Below are 19,170 nucleotides of genomic sequence, written 5' to 3' on the forward strand. Positions count from 1 at the left end.
AACCCTAACCTTAACCATTCGGAATGTGTGCCTAAACTTAAATCTTAACTTTGAAATTTGACGTTTGGAGTAACAGAACGATACAGAGTAGTAGGAGCAACAAAAACACTTAGAAATGTGACATTTGGAGAACGTGGATGAACGTCTAATTCTTCAGTGAGACTGAAAGCTTGTTGAGGTGACAGCTAGCTGCCCCTCCAGCTCACACTCTTTCATGTAGATCCTGAAAAGACATAAGATGAAGCACAACATTAACCAAAACATGAGTAAAGTAGAATTGTGTGAACTTTCTGTAGATAGCTAGGACTGCCACATACTTTATCAAATTGGAGTGCCAAGGTGAAACAATGAGTGCAGCTTACCATTACTTTCACCATAACAGGTTATGTGCAATAAAACTAGCTAGACCCATTCATGCTGTAACCGTTCAGGTAGAAACTAATATTGCATAGCATGAACATTACAATCAGCTCACCACAAATAAAATCGACGTGACAAATCAGAACTATATAGAAGAAGAGAGAAGTGGTGGGACCAGCACCACCGTGAAAAATAGGAATTTAGGCTACCGCGTTACTAACGTTAGGTACAGCTAGTGGCAGTGCATTGTGCAGTGGCAAGAAAGCTAATTATGGCCACATGACTTACTCAAAACAGTTTTTTTTGCAGCATTTCTCCTGTCGTGTTCGCCACTGAATTAAATACCTGGTATTGTCGTCAGACCCTGCAACAGAACACAAGCCCTGGTATTAACAACAAGTAGCTAGCTGGGCTAATGTTAAAAAAAGTTGTCGCTCAACAGCAAGCAAGAAACCCTGTAGCTAACATTACTGTTTGAACAGTAATAACTTCAATTTCTACTAAAGTGCATAACTAGGTAAAGGCACGGCAAGCTACTGATCTGTAAAAAAAAAAAAAAATCACATTAGGATGAAATAATCCTGATCATTATAAAGAGAACAGAAATTATATACACTACTGTAGAAGCTTCACTAATTGCCATATTCCAACTTGTTTTGTTGTTTGTTTGAAGAGATCTAGCTAATCAAAACTCGCAGCCCTCCCTTCCAATGCATTGTGGCTGTAAAATTCCCGAAAAGTGAATATAAAGTGTGCTATAAAATGTTCTATTTTTGCGTATTGAGAATGCGCTCTTCATTGATTTCGGTAGCGCATCCCCATATCTAATTGATCAGCTGTTGTCATGCTGAAATGAGTATGACATCCAGGCATTTAAAGTATACTAGATTTTCAAAATGTCACATTCTATAAAACTTTTTTTTTCACATATACAAACGGTCTACTATTTAAGATGCAAGTATGGGTATTCGGACACGGCCACACACATGTTCCTTCACACACACACAAACATATTTATTCATACTAACGCAAGCACACAAACATATGCATGCACCACCATCTAAACAGGCTTCAAGCACACATCCACCCCCCCCCCCATATCCATACAGGCTTCACGCACACATCCACACCTCCCACATCCACACAGGCTTCACGCACACATCCACACACCCCACATCCATACAGGCTTCACGCACACATCCACCCCCCCCACATCCATACAGGCTTCACGCACACATCCACACACCCCACATCCATACAAGCTTCATGCACACATCCACACCCCCTCCCCCCCCACATCCATACAGGCTTCACGCACACATCCACACACCCCCCAAATCCATACAGGCTTCACTCACACATCCACACACCCCCCACATCCATACAGGCTTCACGCACACATCCACACACCCCCCACATCCATACAGGCTTCACGCACACATCCACCCCCCCACATCCATACAGGCTTCACGCACACATCCACAGCCCCCACATCCATACTGGCTTCATCCACATCCATACAGGCTTCACGCACACATCCACACAGCATACATCCATACAGGCTTCACGCAGACATCCACACACCCCCCAGATCCATGCAGGCTACACGCACACATCCACCCCCCCCCCACATCCATAGAGGCTTCACGCACACATCCACACACCCCCCCACATCCATACAGGCTTCACGCACACATCCACACACCCCACATCCCTACAGTCTTCACGCACACATCCCCCACATCAATACAGGCTTCATCCACACACCCCACATCCATACAGGGTTCACGCACACATCCACACACCCCACATCCATACAGGCTTCACGCACACATCCACACCCCCCCCCACATCCATACAGGCTTCACGCACACATCCACACACCCCCCACATCCATACAGGCTTCACGCACACATCCACACCCTCCACATCCATACAGGCTTCACGCACACATCCACACACCCCCCACATCCATACAGGCTTCACGCACACATCCACCCCCCCCCCCCCCACATCCATACAGGCTTCACGCACACATCCACACACCCCACATCCATACAGGCTTCACACACACATCCACCCCCCCCCCCCCACATCCATACAGGCTTCATCCACATCCATACAGGCTTCACACACACATCCACACACCCCACATCCATACAGGCTTCACGCACACATCCACCCCCCCCCCCCCCACACATTCATACAGGCTTCACGCACACATCCACACCCCCCCACATCCATACAGGCTTCACGCACACATCCACACCCCCCACAGCCATACAGGCTTCACGCACACATCCACACACCCCCCACATCCATACAGGCTTCACGCACACATCCACACACCCCACATCCATACAGGCTTCACGCACACATCCACACACCCCACATCCATACAGTCTTCACGCACACATCCACACACCCCCCACATCCATGCAGGCGCCACGCACTCATCCACACACCCCACATCCATACAGGCTTCATGCACACATCCACACACCCCCACCACATCCATACAGGCTTCACGCACACATCCACACACCCCACATCCATACAGGCTTCACGCACACATCCACACCCCCCACATTCATACAGGCTTCATCCACACACCCCACATCCATACAGGCTTCACGCACACATCCACACACCCCACATCCATACAGGCTTCACACACACATCCACAACCCCCACATCCATACAGGCTTCATCCACATCCATACAGGCTTCACACACACATCCACACACCCCACATCCATACAGGCTTCACGCACACATCCACACAACCCCCAGATCCATGCAGGCTCCACGCACACATCCCCCCCCCCCCACATTCATACAGGCTTCACGCACACATCCACACCCCCCACATCCATACAGGCTTCATCAGCACCCCCCACATCCATACAGGCTTCACGCACACATCCACACACCCCACATCCATACAGGCTTCACGCACACATCCACACACCCCACATCAGTACAGGCTTCAAGCACACATCCACACCACCCTCCCACATCCATACAGGCTTCACGCACACATCCACACCCCCCACATCCATACAGGCTTCACGCACACATCCACACCCCCCCACATCCATACAGGCTTCACGCACACATCCACCCCCCCCCACATCCATACAGGCTTCACGCACACATCCACCCCCCCCCACATCCATACAGGCTTCACGCACACATCCACACACCCCACATCCATACAGGCTTCACGCACACATCCACACACACCCCAGATCCATACAGGCTTTACGCACACATCCACCCCCCCCCACATCCATACAGGCTTCATTCACACATCTACACACCCCCCACATCCATACAGGCTTCACGCACACATCCACACCCCCCCACATCCATATAGGCTCCACGCACACATCCACCCCCCCCCACATCCATATAGGCTTCACACACACATCCACACACCCCACATCCATACAGGCTTCACGCACACATCCACACACCCCACATCATTACAGGCTTCAAGCACACATCCACACCACCCCCCACATCCATACAGGCTTCACGCACACATCCACACCCCCCACATCCATACAGGCTTCACGCACACATCCACCCCCCCCCCCACATCCAGGCTTCACGCACACATCCACACACCCCACATCCATACAGGCTTCACGCACACATCCACACACCCCACATCCATGCAGGCTCCACGCACACATCCACCCCCCACATCCATACAGGCTTCATGCACACATCCACAAATACCCCACATCCATACAGGCTTCACGCACACATCTACCCTCCCCCCCACATCCATACAGGCTTCACGCACACATCCACACACACCCCACATCCATACAGGCTTCACGCACACATCCACATCCATACAGGCTTCAAGCACACATCCACACCCCCCACATCCAAACAGGCTTCACGCACACATCCACACCCTCCACATCCATACAGGGTTCACGCACAAATCCACAACCCCCCACATCCATACAGGCTTCACGCACACATCCACACCCCCCCACATCCATGCAGGCTCCACGCACATATCCACACACCCCACATCCATACAGGCTTCACGCACACATCCACACACACCCCACATCCATACAGGCTTCACACCAAACATCCACACAACCCCCAGATCCATGCAGGCTCCACGCACACATCCACCCCCCCCCCCCCCCCCCACACATTCATTCAGGCTTCACGCACACATCCACACCCCCCCACATCCATACAGGCTTCACGCACACATCCACACCCCCCACAGCCATACAGGCTTCACGCACACATCCACACACCCCCACATCCATACAGGCTTCACGCACACATCCACACACCCCACATCCATACAGGCTTCACGCACACATCCACCCTCCCCCCCACATCCATACAGGCTTCACGCACACATCCACACACACCCCACATCCATACAGGCTTCACGCACACATCCACATCCATACAGGCTTCAAGCACACATCCACACACCCCACATCCAAACAGGCTTCACGCACACATCCACACCCTCCACATCCATACAGGGTTCACGCACACATCCACAACCCCCCACATCCATACAGGCTTCACGCACACATCCACACCCCCCCACATCCATGCAGGCTCCACGCACACATCCACACACCCCACATCCATACAGGCTTCACGCACACATCCACACACACCCCACATCCATACAGGCTTCACACCAAACATCCACACATACCCCACATCCATGCAGGCTCCACGCACACATCCACACACCCCACATCCATACAGGCTTCACGCACACATCCACACACACCCCACATCCATACAGGCTTCACGTACACATCCAAACACACCCCACATCCATACAGGCTTCACGCACACATCCACACCCCCCACATCCTTACAGGCTTCACGCACACATCCAGTCACCCCCCACATCCAAACAGGCTTCACGCACACATCCACCCCCCCACATCCATATAGGCTTCACGCACACATCCACACACCCCACATCCATACAGGCTTCACGCACACATCCACACACCCCACATCAGTACAGGATTCAAGCACACATCCACACCACCCCCCCCACATCCATACAGGCTTCACGCACACATCTACACCCCCCCACCTCCATACAGGCTTCACGCACACATCCACACCCCCCACATCCATACAGGCTTCACGCACACATCCACACCCCCCCACATCCATACAGCCTTCACGCACACATCCACACACCCCACATCCATACAGGTTTCACGCAAACATCCACACACCCCCCAGATCCATGCAGGCTCCACGCACACATCCACCCCCCCACATTCATACAGGCTTCACGCACACATCCACACCCCCCCACATCCATACAGGCTTCACGCATACATCCACACCCCCCATATCCATACAGAATTCACGCACACATACACACCCCACCCCCTCCATACAGGCCTCATACACACATCCAAACCCCCCACATCCATACAGGCTTCACATACACATCCACCCACCCCCCCACATCCATATAGGCTTCACGCACACATCCACACACCCCACATCCATACAGGCTTCACGCACACATCCACACACCCCACATCAGTACAGGCTTCACGCACACATCCACACACCCCCCACATCCATACAGGCTTCACGCACACATCCAAATCCACACACGCACTCACGCACTCAAGCACACATCCACACCACCCCCCACATCCATACAGGCTTCACGCACACATCCACACCCCCCACATCCATACAGGGTTCACGCACACATCCACACCCCCCCACATCCATACAGGCTTCACGCACACATCCACACACCCCACATCCATACAGGCTTCACGCACACATCCACACCCCCCCCACATCCATACAGGATTCACGCACACATCCACACACCCCCCACATCCATACAGGCTTCACGCACACATCCACACACCCTACATCCATGCAGGCTCCACGCACACATCCACACACCCCACATCCATACAGGGTTCACGCACACATACACACACCCCACATCCGTACAGGCTTCACGCACACATCCACACCCCCCACATCCATACAGGCTTCACGCACACATCCACACCCCCACATTCATACAGGCTTCACGCACACATCCATACCCCCCCACATCCATACAGGCTTCAAGCACACATCCACACACCCCCCAGATCCATGCAGGCTCCACACACACATCCACCCCCCCACATTCATACAGGCTTCAAGCACACATCCACACACCCCCAGATCCATGCAGGCTCCACACACACATCCACCCCCCCACATTCATACAGGCTTCACGCACACATCCACACCCCCCCACATCCATACAGGCTTCACGCACACATCCAAACCCTCCACATCCATACAGGCTTCACGCACACATCCACACACCCCCCACATTCATACAGGCTTCACGCACACATCCACACCCCCCCACATCCATACAGGCTTCACGCACACATCCACACCCTCCACATCCATACAGGCTTCACGCACACATCCACACACCCCCCACATCCATACAGGCTTCACGCACACATCCACCCCCCCCCCACATCCATACAGGCTTCACGCACACATCCACACACCCCACATCCATACAGGCTTCACACACACATCCACACCCCCCACATCCATACAGGCTTCATCCACATCCATACAGGCTTCACACACACATCCACACACCCCACATCCATACAGGCTTCACGCACACATCCACCCCCCCCCCCCCCACACATTCATACAGGCTTCACGCACACATCCACACCCCCCCACATCCATACAGGCTTCACGCACACATCCACACCCCCCACAGCCATACAGGCTTCACGCACACATCCACACACCCCCCACATCCATACAGGCTTCACGCACACATCCACACACCCCACATCCATACAGGCTTCACGCACACATCCACACACCCCACATCCATACAGTCTTCACGCACACATCCACACACCCCCCACATCCATGCAGGCACCACGCACACATCCACACACCCCACATCCATACAGGCTTCACGCACACATCCACACACACCCCACATCCATACAGGCTTCACGCACACATCCACACACCCCACATCCATACAGGCTTCACGCACACATCCACACACCCCACATCCATACAGTCTTCACGCACACATCCACACACCCCCCACATCCATGCAGGCTCCACGCACACATCCACACACCCCACATCCATACAGGCTTCACGCACACATCCACACACACCCCACATCCATACAGGCTTCACGTACACATCCAAACACACCCCACATCCATACAGGCTTCACGCACACATCCACACCCCCCACATCCTTACAGGCTTCACGCACACATCCAGTCACCCCCCACATCCAAACAGGCTTCACGCACACATCCACCCCCCCACATCCATATAGGCTTCACGCACACATCCACACACCCCACATCCATACAGGCTTCACGCACACATCCACACACCCCACATCAGTACAGGATTCAAGCACACATCCACACCACCCCCCCCACATCCATACAGGCTTCACGCACACATCTACACCCCCCCACCTCCATACAGGCTTCACGCACACATCCACACCCCCCACATCCATACAGGCTTCACGCACACATCCACACCCCCCCACATCCATACAGCCTTCACGCACACATCCACACACCCCACATCCATACAGGTTTCACGCAAACATCCACACACCCCCCAGATCCATGCAGGCTCCACGCACACATCCACCCCCCCACATTCATACAGGCTTCACGCACACATCCACACCCCCCCACATCCATACAGGCTTCACGCATACATCCACACCCCCCATATCCATACAGAATTCACGCACACATACACACCCCACCCCCTCCATACAGGCCTCATACACACATCCAAACCCCCCACATCCATACAGGCTTCACATACACATCCACCCACCCCCCCACATCCATATAGGCTTCACGCACACATCCACACACCCCACATCCATACAGGCTTCACGCACACATCCACACACCCCACATCAGTACAGGCTTCACGCACACATCCACACACCCCCCACATCCATACAGGCTTCACGCACACATCCAAATCCACACACGCACTCACGCACTCAAGCACACATCCACACCACCCCCCACATCCATACAGGCTTCACGCACACATCCACACCCCCCACATCCATACAGGGTTCACGCACACATCCACACCCCCCCACATCCATACAGGCTTCACGCACACATCCACACACCCCACATCCATACAGGCTTCACGCACACATCCACACCCCCCCCACATCCATACAGGATTCACGCACACATCCACACACCCCCCACATCCATACAGGCTTCACGCACACATCCACACACCCTACATCCATGCAGGCTCCACGCACACATCCACACACCCCACATCCATACAGGGTTCACGCACACATACACACACCCCACATCCGTACAGGCTTCACGCACACATCCACACCCCCCACATCCATACAGGCTTCACGCACACATCCACACCCCCACATTCATACAGGCTTCACGCACACATCCACACCCCCCCACATCCATACAGGCTTCAAGCACACATCCACACACCCCCCAGATCCATGCAGGCTCCACACACACATCCACCCCCCCACATTCATACAGGCTTCAAGCACACATCCACACACCCCCAGATCCATGCAGGCTCCACACACACATCCACCCCCCCACATTCATACAGGCTTCACGCACACATCCACACCCCCCCACATCCATACAGGCTTCACGCACACATCCAAACCCTCCACATCCATACAGGCTTCACGCACACATCCACACACCCCCCACATTCATACAGGCTTCACGCACACATCCACACCCCCCCACATCCATACAGGCTTCACGCACACATCCACACCCTCCACATCCATACAGGCTTCACGCACACATCCACACACCCCCCACATCCATACAGGCTTCACGCACACATCCACCCCCCCCCCCACATCCATACAGGCTTCACGCACACATCCACACACCCCACATCCATACAGGCTTCACACACACATCCACACCCCCCACATCCATACAGGCTTCATCCACATCCATACAGGCTTCACACACACATCCACACACCCCACATCCATACAGGCTTCACGCACACATCCACCCCCCCCCCCCCACACATTCATACAGGCTTCACGCACACATCCACACCCCCCCACATCCATACAGGCTTCACGCACACATCCACACCCCCCACAGCCATACAGGCTTCACGCACACATCCACACACCCCCCACATCCATACAGGCTTCACGCACACATCCACACACCCCACATCCATACAGGCTTCACGCACACATCCACACACCCCACATCCATACAGTCTTCACGCACACATCCACACACCCCCCACATCCATGCAGGCACCACGCACTCATCCACACACGCCACATCCATACAGGCTTCATGCACACATCCACACACCCCCCCCACATCCATACAGGCTTCACGCACACATCCACACACCCCACATCCATACAGGCTTCACGCACACATCCACACCCCCCACATTCATACAGGCTTCATCCACACACCCCACATCCATACAGGCTTCACGCACACATCCACACACCCCACATCCATACAGGCTTCACACATACATCCACACCCCCCACATCCATACAGGCTTCATCCACATCCATACAGGCTTCACACACACATCCACACACCCCACATCCATACAGGCTTCACGCACACATCCACACAACCCCCAGATCCATGCAGGCTCCACGCACACATCCCCCCCCCCCCCACGTTCATACAGGCTTCACGCACACATCCACACCCCCCACATCCATACAGGCTTCATCAGTACCCCTCACATCCATACAGGCTTCACGCACACATCCACACACCCCACATCCATACAGGCTTCACGCACACATCCACACACCCCACATCAGTACAGGCTTCAAGCACACATCAACACCACCCTCCCACATCCATACAGGCTTCACGCACACATCCACACCCCCCACATCCATACAGGCTTCACGCACACATCCACACCCCCCCACATCCATACAGGCTTCACGCACACATCCACACCCCCCCACATCCATACAGGCTTCACGCACACATCCACACACCCCACATCCATACAGGCTTCACGCACACATCCACCCCCCCCCACATCCATACAGGCTTCACGCACACATCCACACCCCCCACATCCATACAGGCTTCACGCACACATCCACACCCCCACATTCATACAGGCTTCACGCACACATCCACACCCCCCCACATCCATACAGGCTTTAAGCACACATCCACACACCCCCCAGATCCATGCAGGCTCCACACACACATCCACCCCCCCACATCCATACACGCTTCACGCACACATCCACACCCCCCCCACATCCATACAGGCTTCACGCACACATCCACACCCCCCACATCCATACAGGCTTCACGCACACATCCACACACCCCCCAGATCCATACAGGCTTTACGCACACATCCACCCCCCCCCCCCTCACATCCATACAGGCTTCATTCACACATCTACACACCCCCCACATCCATACAGGCTTCACGCACACATCCACACCCCCATACATCCATATAGGCACCACGCACACATCCACACACCCCACATCCATACAGGCTTCACGCACACATCCACACACACAACACATCCATACAGGCTTCACGCAAATATCCACACACACCCCACATCCATACAGGCTTCACGCACACATCCACACCCCCCACATCCATACAGGCTTCACGCACACATCCACCCCCCCCCCACATCCATATAGGCTTCACACACACATCCACACACCCCACATCCATATAGGCTTCACGCACACATCCACACACCCCACATCAGTACAGGCTTCAAGCACACATCCACACCACCCCCCACATCCATACAGGCTTCACGCACACATCCACACCCCCCACATCCATACAGGCTTCACGCACACATCCACCCACCCCCCACATCCAGGCTTCACGCACACATCCACACACCCCACATCCATACAGGCTTCACGCACACATCCACACACCCCACATCCATGCAGGCTCCACGCACACATCCACCCCCCACATCCATACAGGCTTCATGCACACGTCCACAAATATCCCACATCCATACAGGCTTCACGCACACATCCACCCTCCCCCCCACATCCATACAGGCTTCACGCACACATCCACACACACCCCACATCCATACAGGCTTCACGCACACATCCACATCCATACAGGCTTCAAGCACACATCCACACCCCCCACATCCAAACAGGCTTCACGCACACATCCACACCCTCCACATCCATACAGGGTTCACGCACACATCCACAACCCCCCACATCCATACAGGCTTCACGCACACATCCACACCCCCCCACATCCATGCAGGCTCCACGCACACATCCACACACCCCACATCCATACAGGCTTCACGCACACATCCACACACACCCCACATCCATACAGGCTTCACACCAAACATCCACACATACCCCACATCCATGCAGTCTCCACGCACACATCCACATACCCCACATCCATACAGGCTTCACGCACACATCCACACACACCCCACATCCATACAGGCTTCACGTACACATCCAAACACACCCCACATCCATACAGGCTTCACGCACACATCCACACCCCCCACATCCATACAGGCTTCACGTACACATCCAAACACACCCCACATCCATACAGGCTTCACGCACACATCCACACCCCCCACATCCTTACAGGCTTCACGCACACATCCAGTCACCCCCCACATCCATACAGGCTTCACGCACACATCCACCCCCCCACATCCATATAGGCTTCACGCACACATCCACACACCCCACATCCATACAGGCTTCACGCACACATCCACACCCCCCCACATCCATACAGCCTTCACGCACACATCCACACACCCCACATCCATACAGGTTTCACGCAAACATCCACACACCCCCCAGATCCATGCAGGCTCCACGCACACATCCACCCCCCCACATTCATACAGGCTTCACGCACACATCCACACCCCCCCACATCCATACAGGCTTCACGCATACATCCACACCCCCCATATCCATACAGAATTCACGCACACATACACACCCCACCCCCTCCATACAGGCCTCATGCACACATCCAAACCCCCCACATCCATACAGGCTTCACGCACACATCCACCCCCCCCCCACATCCATATAGGCTTCACGCACACATCCACACACCCCACATCCATACAGGCTTCACGCACACATCCACACACCCCACATCAGTACAGGCTTCACGCACACATCCACACACGCACTCACGCACTCAAGCACACATCCACACCACCCCCCACATCCATACAGGCTTCAAGCACACATCCACACCCCCCACATCCATACAGGGTTCACGCACACATCCACACCCCCCCCACATCCATACAGGCTTCACGCACACATCCACACACCCCACATCCATACAGGCTTCACGCACACATCCACACACCCCACATCCATACAGGCTTCATCAGCACCCCCCACATCCATACAGGCTTCACGCACACATCCACACACCCCACATCCATACAGGCTTCACGCACACATCCACACACCCCACATCAGTACAGGCTTCAAGCACACATCCACACCACCCTCCCACATCCATTCAGGCTTCACGCACACATCCACACCCCCCACATCCATACAGGCTTCACGCACACATCCACACCCCCCCACATCCATACAGGCTTCACGCACACATCCATACCCCCCCACATCCATACAGGCTTCACGCACACATCCACACACCCCACATCCATACAGGCTTCACGCACACATCCACACACCCCCCAGATCCATACAGGCTTTACGCACACATCCACCCCCCCCCACATCCATACAGGCTTCATTCACACATCTACACACCCCCCACATCCATACAGGCTTCACGCACACATCCACACCCCCCCACATCCATATAGGCTCCACGCACACATCCACACACCCCACATCCATACAGGCTTCACGCACACATCCACACACAGAACACATCCATATAGGCTTCACGCAAACATCCACACACACCCCACATCCATACAGGCTTCAAGCACACATCCACACCACCCCCCACATCCATACAGGCTTCACGCACACATCCACACACCCCACATCCATACAGGCTTCACGCACACATCCACACACCCCACATCCATGCAGGCTCCACGCACACATCCACCCCCCACATCCATACAGGCTTCATGCACACATCCACAAATACCCCACATCCATACAGGCTTCACGCACACATCCACCCTCCCCCCCACATCCATACAGGCTTCACGCACACATCCACACACACCCCACATCCATACAGGCTTCACGCACACATCCACATCCATACAGGCTTCAAGCACACATCCACACCCCCCACATCCAAACAGGCTTCACGCACACATCCACACCCTCCACATCCATACAGGGTTCACGCACACATCCACAACCCCCCACATCCATACAGGCTTCACGCACACATCCACACCCCCCCACATCCATGCAGGCTCCACGCACACATCCACACACCCCACATCCATACAGGCTTCACGCACACATCCACACACACCCCATATCCATACAGGCTTCACACGAAACATCCACACATACCCCACATCCATGCTGGCTCCACGCACACATCCACACACCCCACATCCATACAGGCTTCACGCACACATCCACACACACCCCACATCCATACAGGCTTCACGTACACATCCAAACACACCCCACATCCATACAGGCTTCACGCACACATCCACACCCCCCACATCCATACAGGCTTCACGTACACATCCAAACACACCCCACATCCATACAGGCTTCACGCACACATCCACACCCCCCACATCCTTACAGGCTTCACGCACACATCCAGTCACCCCCCACATCCATACAGGCTTCACGCATACATCCACACCCCCCACAGCCATACAGGCTTCACGCACACATCCACACACCCCCCCCACATCCATACAGGCTTCACGCACACATCCACACACCCCACATCCATACAGGCTTCACGCACACATCCACACCCCCCACATTCATACAGGCTTCATCCACACACCCCACATCCATACAGGCTTCACGCACACATCCACACACCCCACATCCATACAGGCTTCACACACACATCCACACCCCCCACATCCCAACAGGCTTCATCCACATCCATACAGGCTTCACACACACATCCACACACCCCACATCCATACAGGCTTCACGCACACATCCACACAACCCCCAGATCCATGCAGGCTCCACGCACACATCCCCCCCCCCCCCCCCACATTCATACAGGCTTCACGCACACATCCACACCCCCCACATCCATAAAGGCTTCATCACTACCCCTCACATCCATACAGGCTTCACGCACACATCCACACACCCCACATCCATACAGGCTTCACGCACACATCCACACACCCCACATCAGTACAGGCTTCAAGCACACATCAACACCACCCTCCCACATCCATACAGGCTTCACGCACACATCCACACCCCCCACATCCATACAGGCTTCACGCACACATCCACACCCCCCCACATCCATACAGGCTTCACGCACACATCCACACCCCCCCACATCCATACAGGCTTCACGCACACATCCACACACCCCACATCCATACAGGCTTCACGCACACATCCACCCCCCCCCCACATCCATACAGGCTTCACGCACACATCCACACCCCCCACATCCATACAGGCTTCACGCACACATCCACACCCCCACATTCATATAGGCTTCACGCACACATCCACACCCCTCCACATCCATACAGGCTTCAAGCACACATCCACACACCCCCCAGATCCATGCAGGCTCCACACACACATCCACCCCCCCACATCCATACAGGCTTCACGCACACATCCACACCCCCCCACATCCATACAGGCTTCACGCACACATCCACACACCCCACATCCATACAGGCTTCACGCACACATCCACAGACCCCCCAGATCCATACAGGCTTCACGCACACATCCACACCCCCCACGTCCATACAGGGTTCACGCACACATCCACACCCCCCCACATCCATACAAGCTTCACGCACACATCCACACATCCATAAAGACTTCACGCACACATCCACCCCCCCCCCCCACATCCATACAGGCTTCACGCACACATCCACACCCCCCCACATCCATACAGGCTTCACGCACACATCCACACCTCCCACATCCATACAGGCTTCACGCACACATCCACACACCCCACATCCATACAGGCTTCACGCACACATCCACACCCCCCCACATCCATACAGGCTTCACGCATACATCCACACCCCCCCCCCACATCCATACAGGCTTCACGCACACATCCACACCCCCCACATCCATACAGGCTTCACGCACACATCCACCCCCCCCCCACATCCATATAGGCTTCACACACACATCCACACACCCCACATCCATACAGGCTTCACGCACACATCCACACACCCCACATCAGTACAGGCTTCAAGCACACATCCACACCACCCCCCACATCCGTACAGGCTTCACGCACACATCCACCCCCCCCACATCCATACAGGCTTCACGCACACATCCACCCCCCCCCCCCCACATCCAGGCTTCACGCACACATCCACACACCCCACATCCATGCAGGCTCCACGCACACATCCACCCCCCACATCCATACAGGCTTCATGCACACATCCACAAATACCCCACATCCATACAGGCTTCACGCACACATCCACCCTCCCCCCCACATCCATACAGGCTTCACGCACACATCCACACACACCCCACATCCATACAGGCTTCACGCACACATCCACATCCATACAGGCTTCAAGCACACATCCACACCCCCCACATCCAAACAGGCTTCACGCACACATCCACACCCTCCACATCCATACAGGGTTCACGCACACATCCACAACCCCCCACATCCATACAGGCTTCACGCACACATCCACACCCCCCCACATCCATGCAGGCTCCACGCACACATCCACACACCCCACATCCATACAGACTTCACGCACACATCCACACACACCCCACATCCATACAGGCTTCACACCAAACATCCACACATACCCCACATCCATGCAGTCTCCACGCACACATCCACATACCCCACATCCATACAGGCTTCACGCACACATCCACACACACCCCACATCCATACAGGCTTCACGTACACATCCAAACACACCCCACATCCATACAGGCTTCACGCACACATCCACACCCCCCACATCCATACAGGCTTCACGTACACATCCAAACACACCCCACATCCATACAGGCTTCACGCACACATCCACACCCCCCACATCCTTACAGGCTTCACGCACACATCCAGTCACCCCCCACATCCATACAGGCTTCACGCACACATCCACCCCCCCACATCCATATAGGCTTCACGCACACATCCACACCCCCCACATCCATACAGGCTTCACGCACACATCCACCCCCCCCCACATCCATACAGCCTTCACGCACACATCCACACACCCCACATCCATACAGGCTTCACGCACACATCCACACCCCCCCACATCCATGCAGGCTCCACGCACACATCCACACACCCCACATCCATACAGGCTTCACGCACACATCCACACACACCCCACATCCATACAGGCTTCACACCAAACATCCACACATACCCCACATCCATGCAGTCTCCACGCACACATCCACATACCCCACATCCATACAGGCTTCACGCACACATCCACACACACCCCACATCCATACAGGCTTCACGTACACATCCAAACACACCCCACATCCATACAGGCTTCACGCACACATCCACACCCCCCACATCCATACAGGCTTCACGTACACATCCAAACACACCCCACATCCATACAGGCTTCACGCACACATCCACACCCCCCACATCCTTACAGGCTTCACGCACACATCCAGTCACCCCCCACATCCATACAGGCTTCACGCACACATCCACCCCCCCACATCCATATAGGCTTCACGCACACATCCACACACCCCACATCCATACAGGCTTCACGCACACATCCACACCCCCCCACATCCATACAGCCTTCACGCACACATCCACACACCCCACATCCATACAGGTTTCACGCAAACATCCACACACCCCCCAGATCCATGCAGGCTCCACGCACACATCCACCCCCCCACATTCATACAGGCTTCACGCACACATCCACACCCCCCCACATCCATACAGGCTTCACGCACACATCCCCCCCCCCCCCCCCACATCCATACAGGCTTCACGCACACATCCACACACCCCACATCAGTACAGGCTTCACGCACACATCCACACACGCACTCACGCACTCAAGCACACATCCACACCACCCCCCACATCCATACAGGCTTCAAGCACACATCCACACCCCCCACGTCCATACAGGGTTCACGCACACATCCACACCCCCCCACATCCATACAAGCTTCACGCACACATCCACACATCCATAAAGACTTCACGCACACATCCACCCCCCCCCCCCCCCACATCCATACAGGCTTCACGCACACATCCACACCCCCCCACATCCATACAGGCTTCACGCACACATCCACACCTCCCACATCCATACAGGCTTCACGCACACATCCACACACCCCACATCCATACAGGCTTCACGCACACATCCACACCCCCCCACATCCATACAGGCTTCACGCATACATCCACACCCCCCCCCACATCCATACAGGCTTCACGCACACATCCACACCCCCCCACATCCATACAGGCTTCACGCACACATCCACACCCCCCCCACATCCATACAGGCTTCACGCACACATCCACACACCCCACATCCATACAGGCTTCACGCACACATCCACACACCCCACATCCATACAGGCTTCATCAGCACCCCCCACATCCATACAGGCTTCACGCACACATCCACACACCCCACATCCATACAGGCTTCACGCACACATCCACACACCCCACATCAGTACAGGCTTCAAGCACACATCCACACCACCCTCCCACATCCATTCAGGCTTCACGCACACATCCACACCCCCCACATCCATACAGGCTTCACGCACACATCCACACCCCCCCACATCCATACAGGCTTCACGCACACATCCATACCCCCCCACATCCATACAGGCTTCACGCACACATCCACACACCCCACATCCATACAGGCTTCACGCACACATCCACACACCCCCCAGATCCATACAGGCTTTACGCACACATCCACCCCCCCACATCCATACAGGCTTCATTCACACATCTACACACCCCCCACATCCATACAGGCTTCACGCACACATCCACACCCCCCCACATCCATATAGGTTCCACGCACACATCCACACACCCCACATCCATACAGGCTTCACGCACACATCCACACACAGAACACATCCATACAGGCTTCACGCAAACATCCACACACACCCCACATCCATACAGGCTTCACGCACACATCCACACCCCCCACATCCATACAGGCTTCACGCACACATCCACCCCACCCCACATCCATATAGGCTTCACACACACATCCACACACCCCACATCCATACAGTCTTCACGCACACATCCACACACCACACATCAGTACAGGCTTCAAGCACACATCCACACCACCCCCCACATCCATACAGGCTTCACGCACACATCCACACCCCCCACATCCATACAGGCTTCACGCACACATCCACCCCCCCCCACATCCATATAGGCTTCACACAC

General features: G+C 55.1%; 1 protein-coding gene across 1 annotated transcript in view; it reads right to left on the reverse strand.

Moving 5' to 3' along the window:
* Window positions 1-202: 202 nt before the first annotated feature.
* LOC106582628 (RNA-binding protein Raly) overlaps window positions 203-19,170 on the reverse strand; it is a 49,571-nt gene continuing 30,603 nt past the window's right edge. Inside the window, exon 7 of the mRNA XM_082967795.1 lies at window positions 203-223. Coding sequence (XP_082823921.1) covers window positions 203-223 — 21 coding nt within the window. The remainder of the gene's footprint in view (window positions 224-19,170) is intronic.

This window comes from Salmo salar, chromosome 22 (assembly GCF_965601325.2).
Source record: "Salmo salar chromosome 22, fSalSal1, whole genome shotgun sequence".
In the NCBI taxonomy this organism is placed as follows: Eukaryota; Metazoa; Chordata; class Actinopteri; order Salmoniformes; family Salmonidae; genus Salmo; species Salmo salar.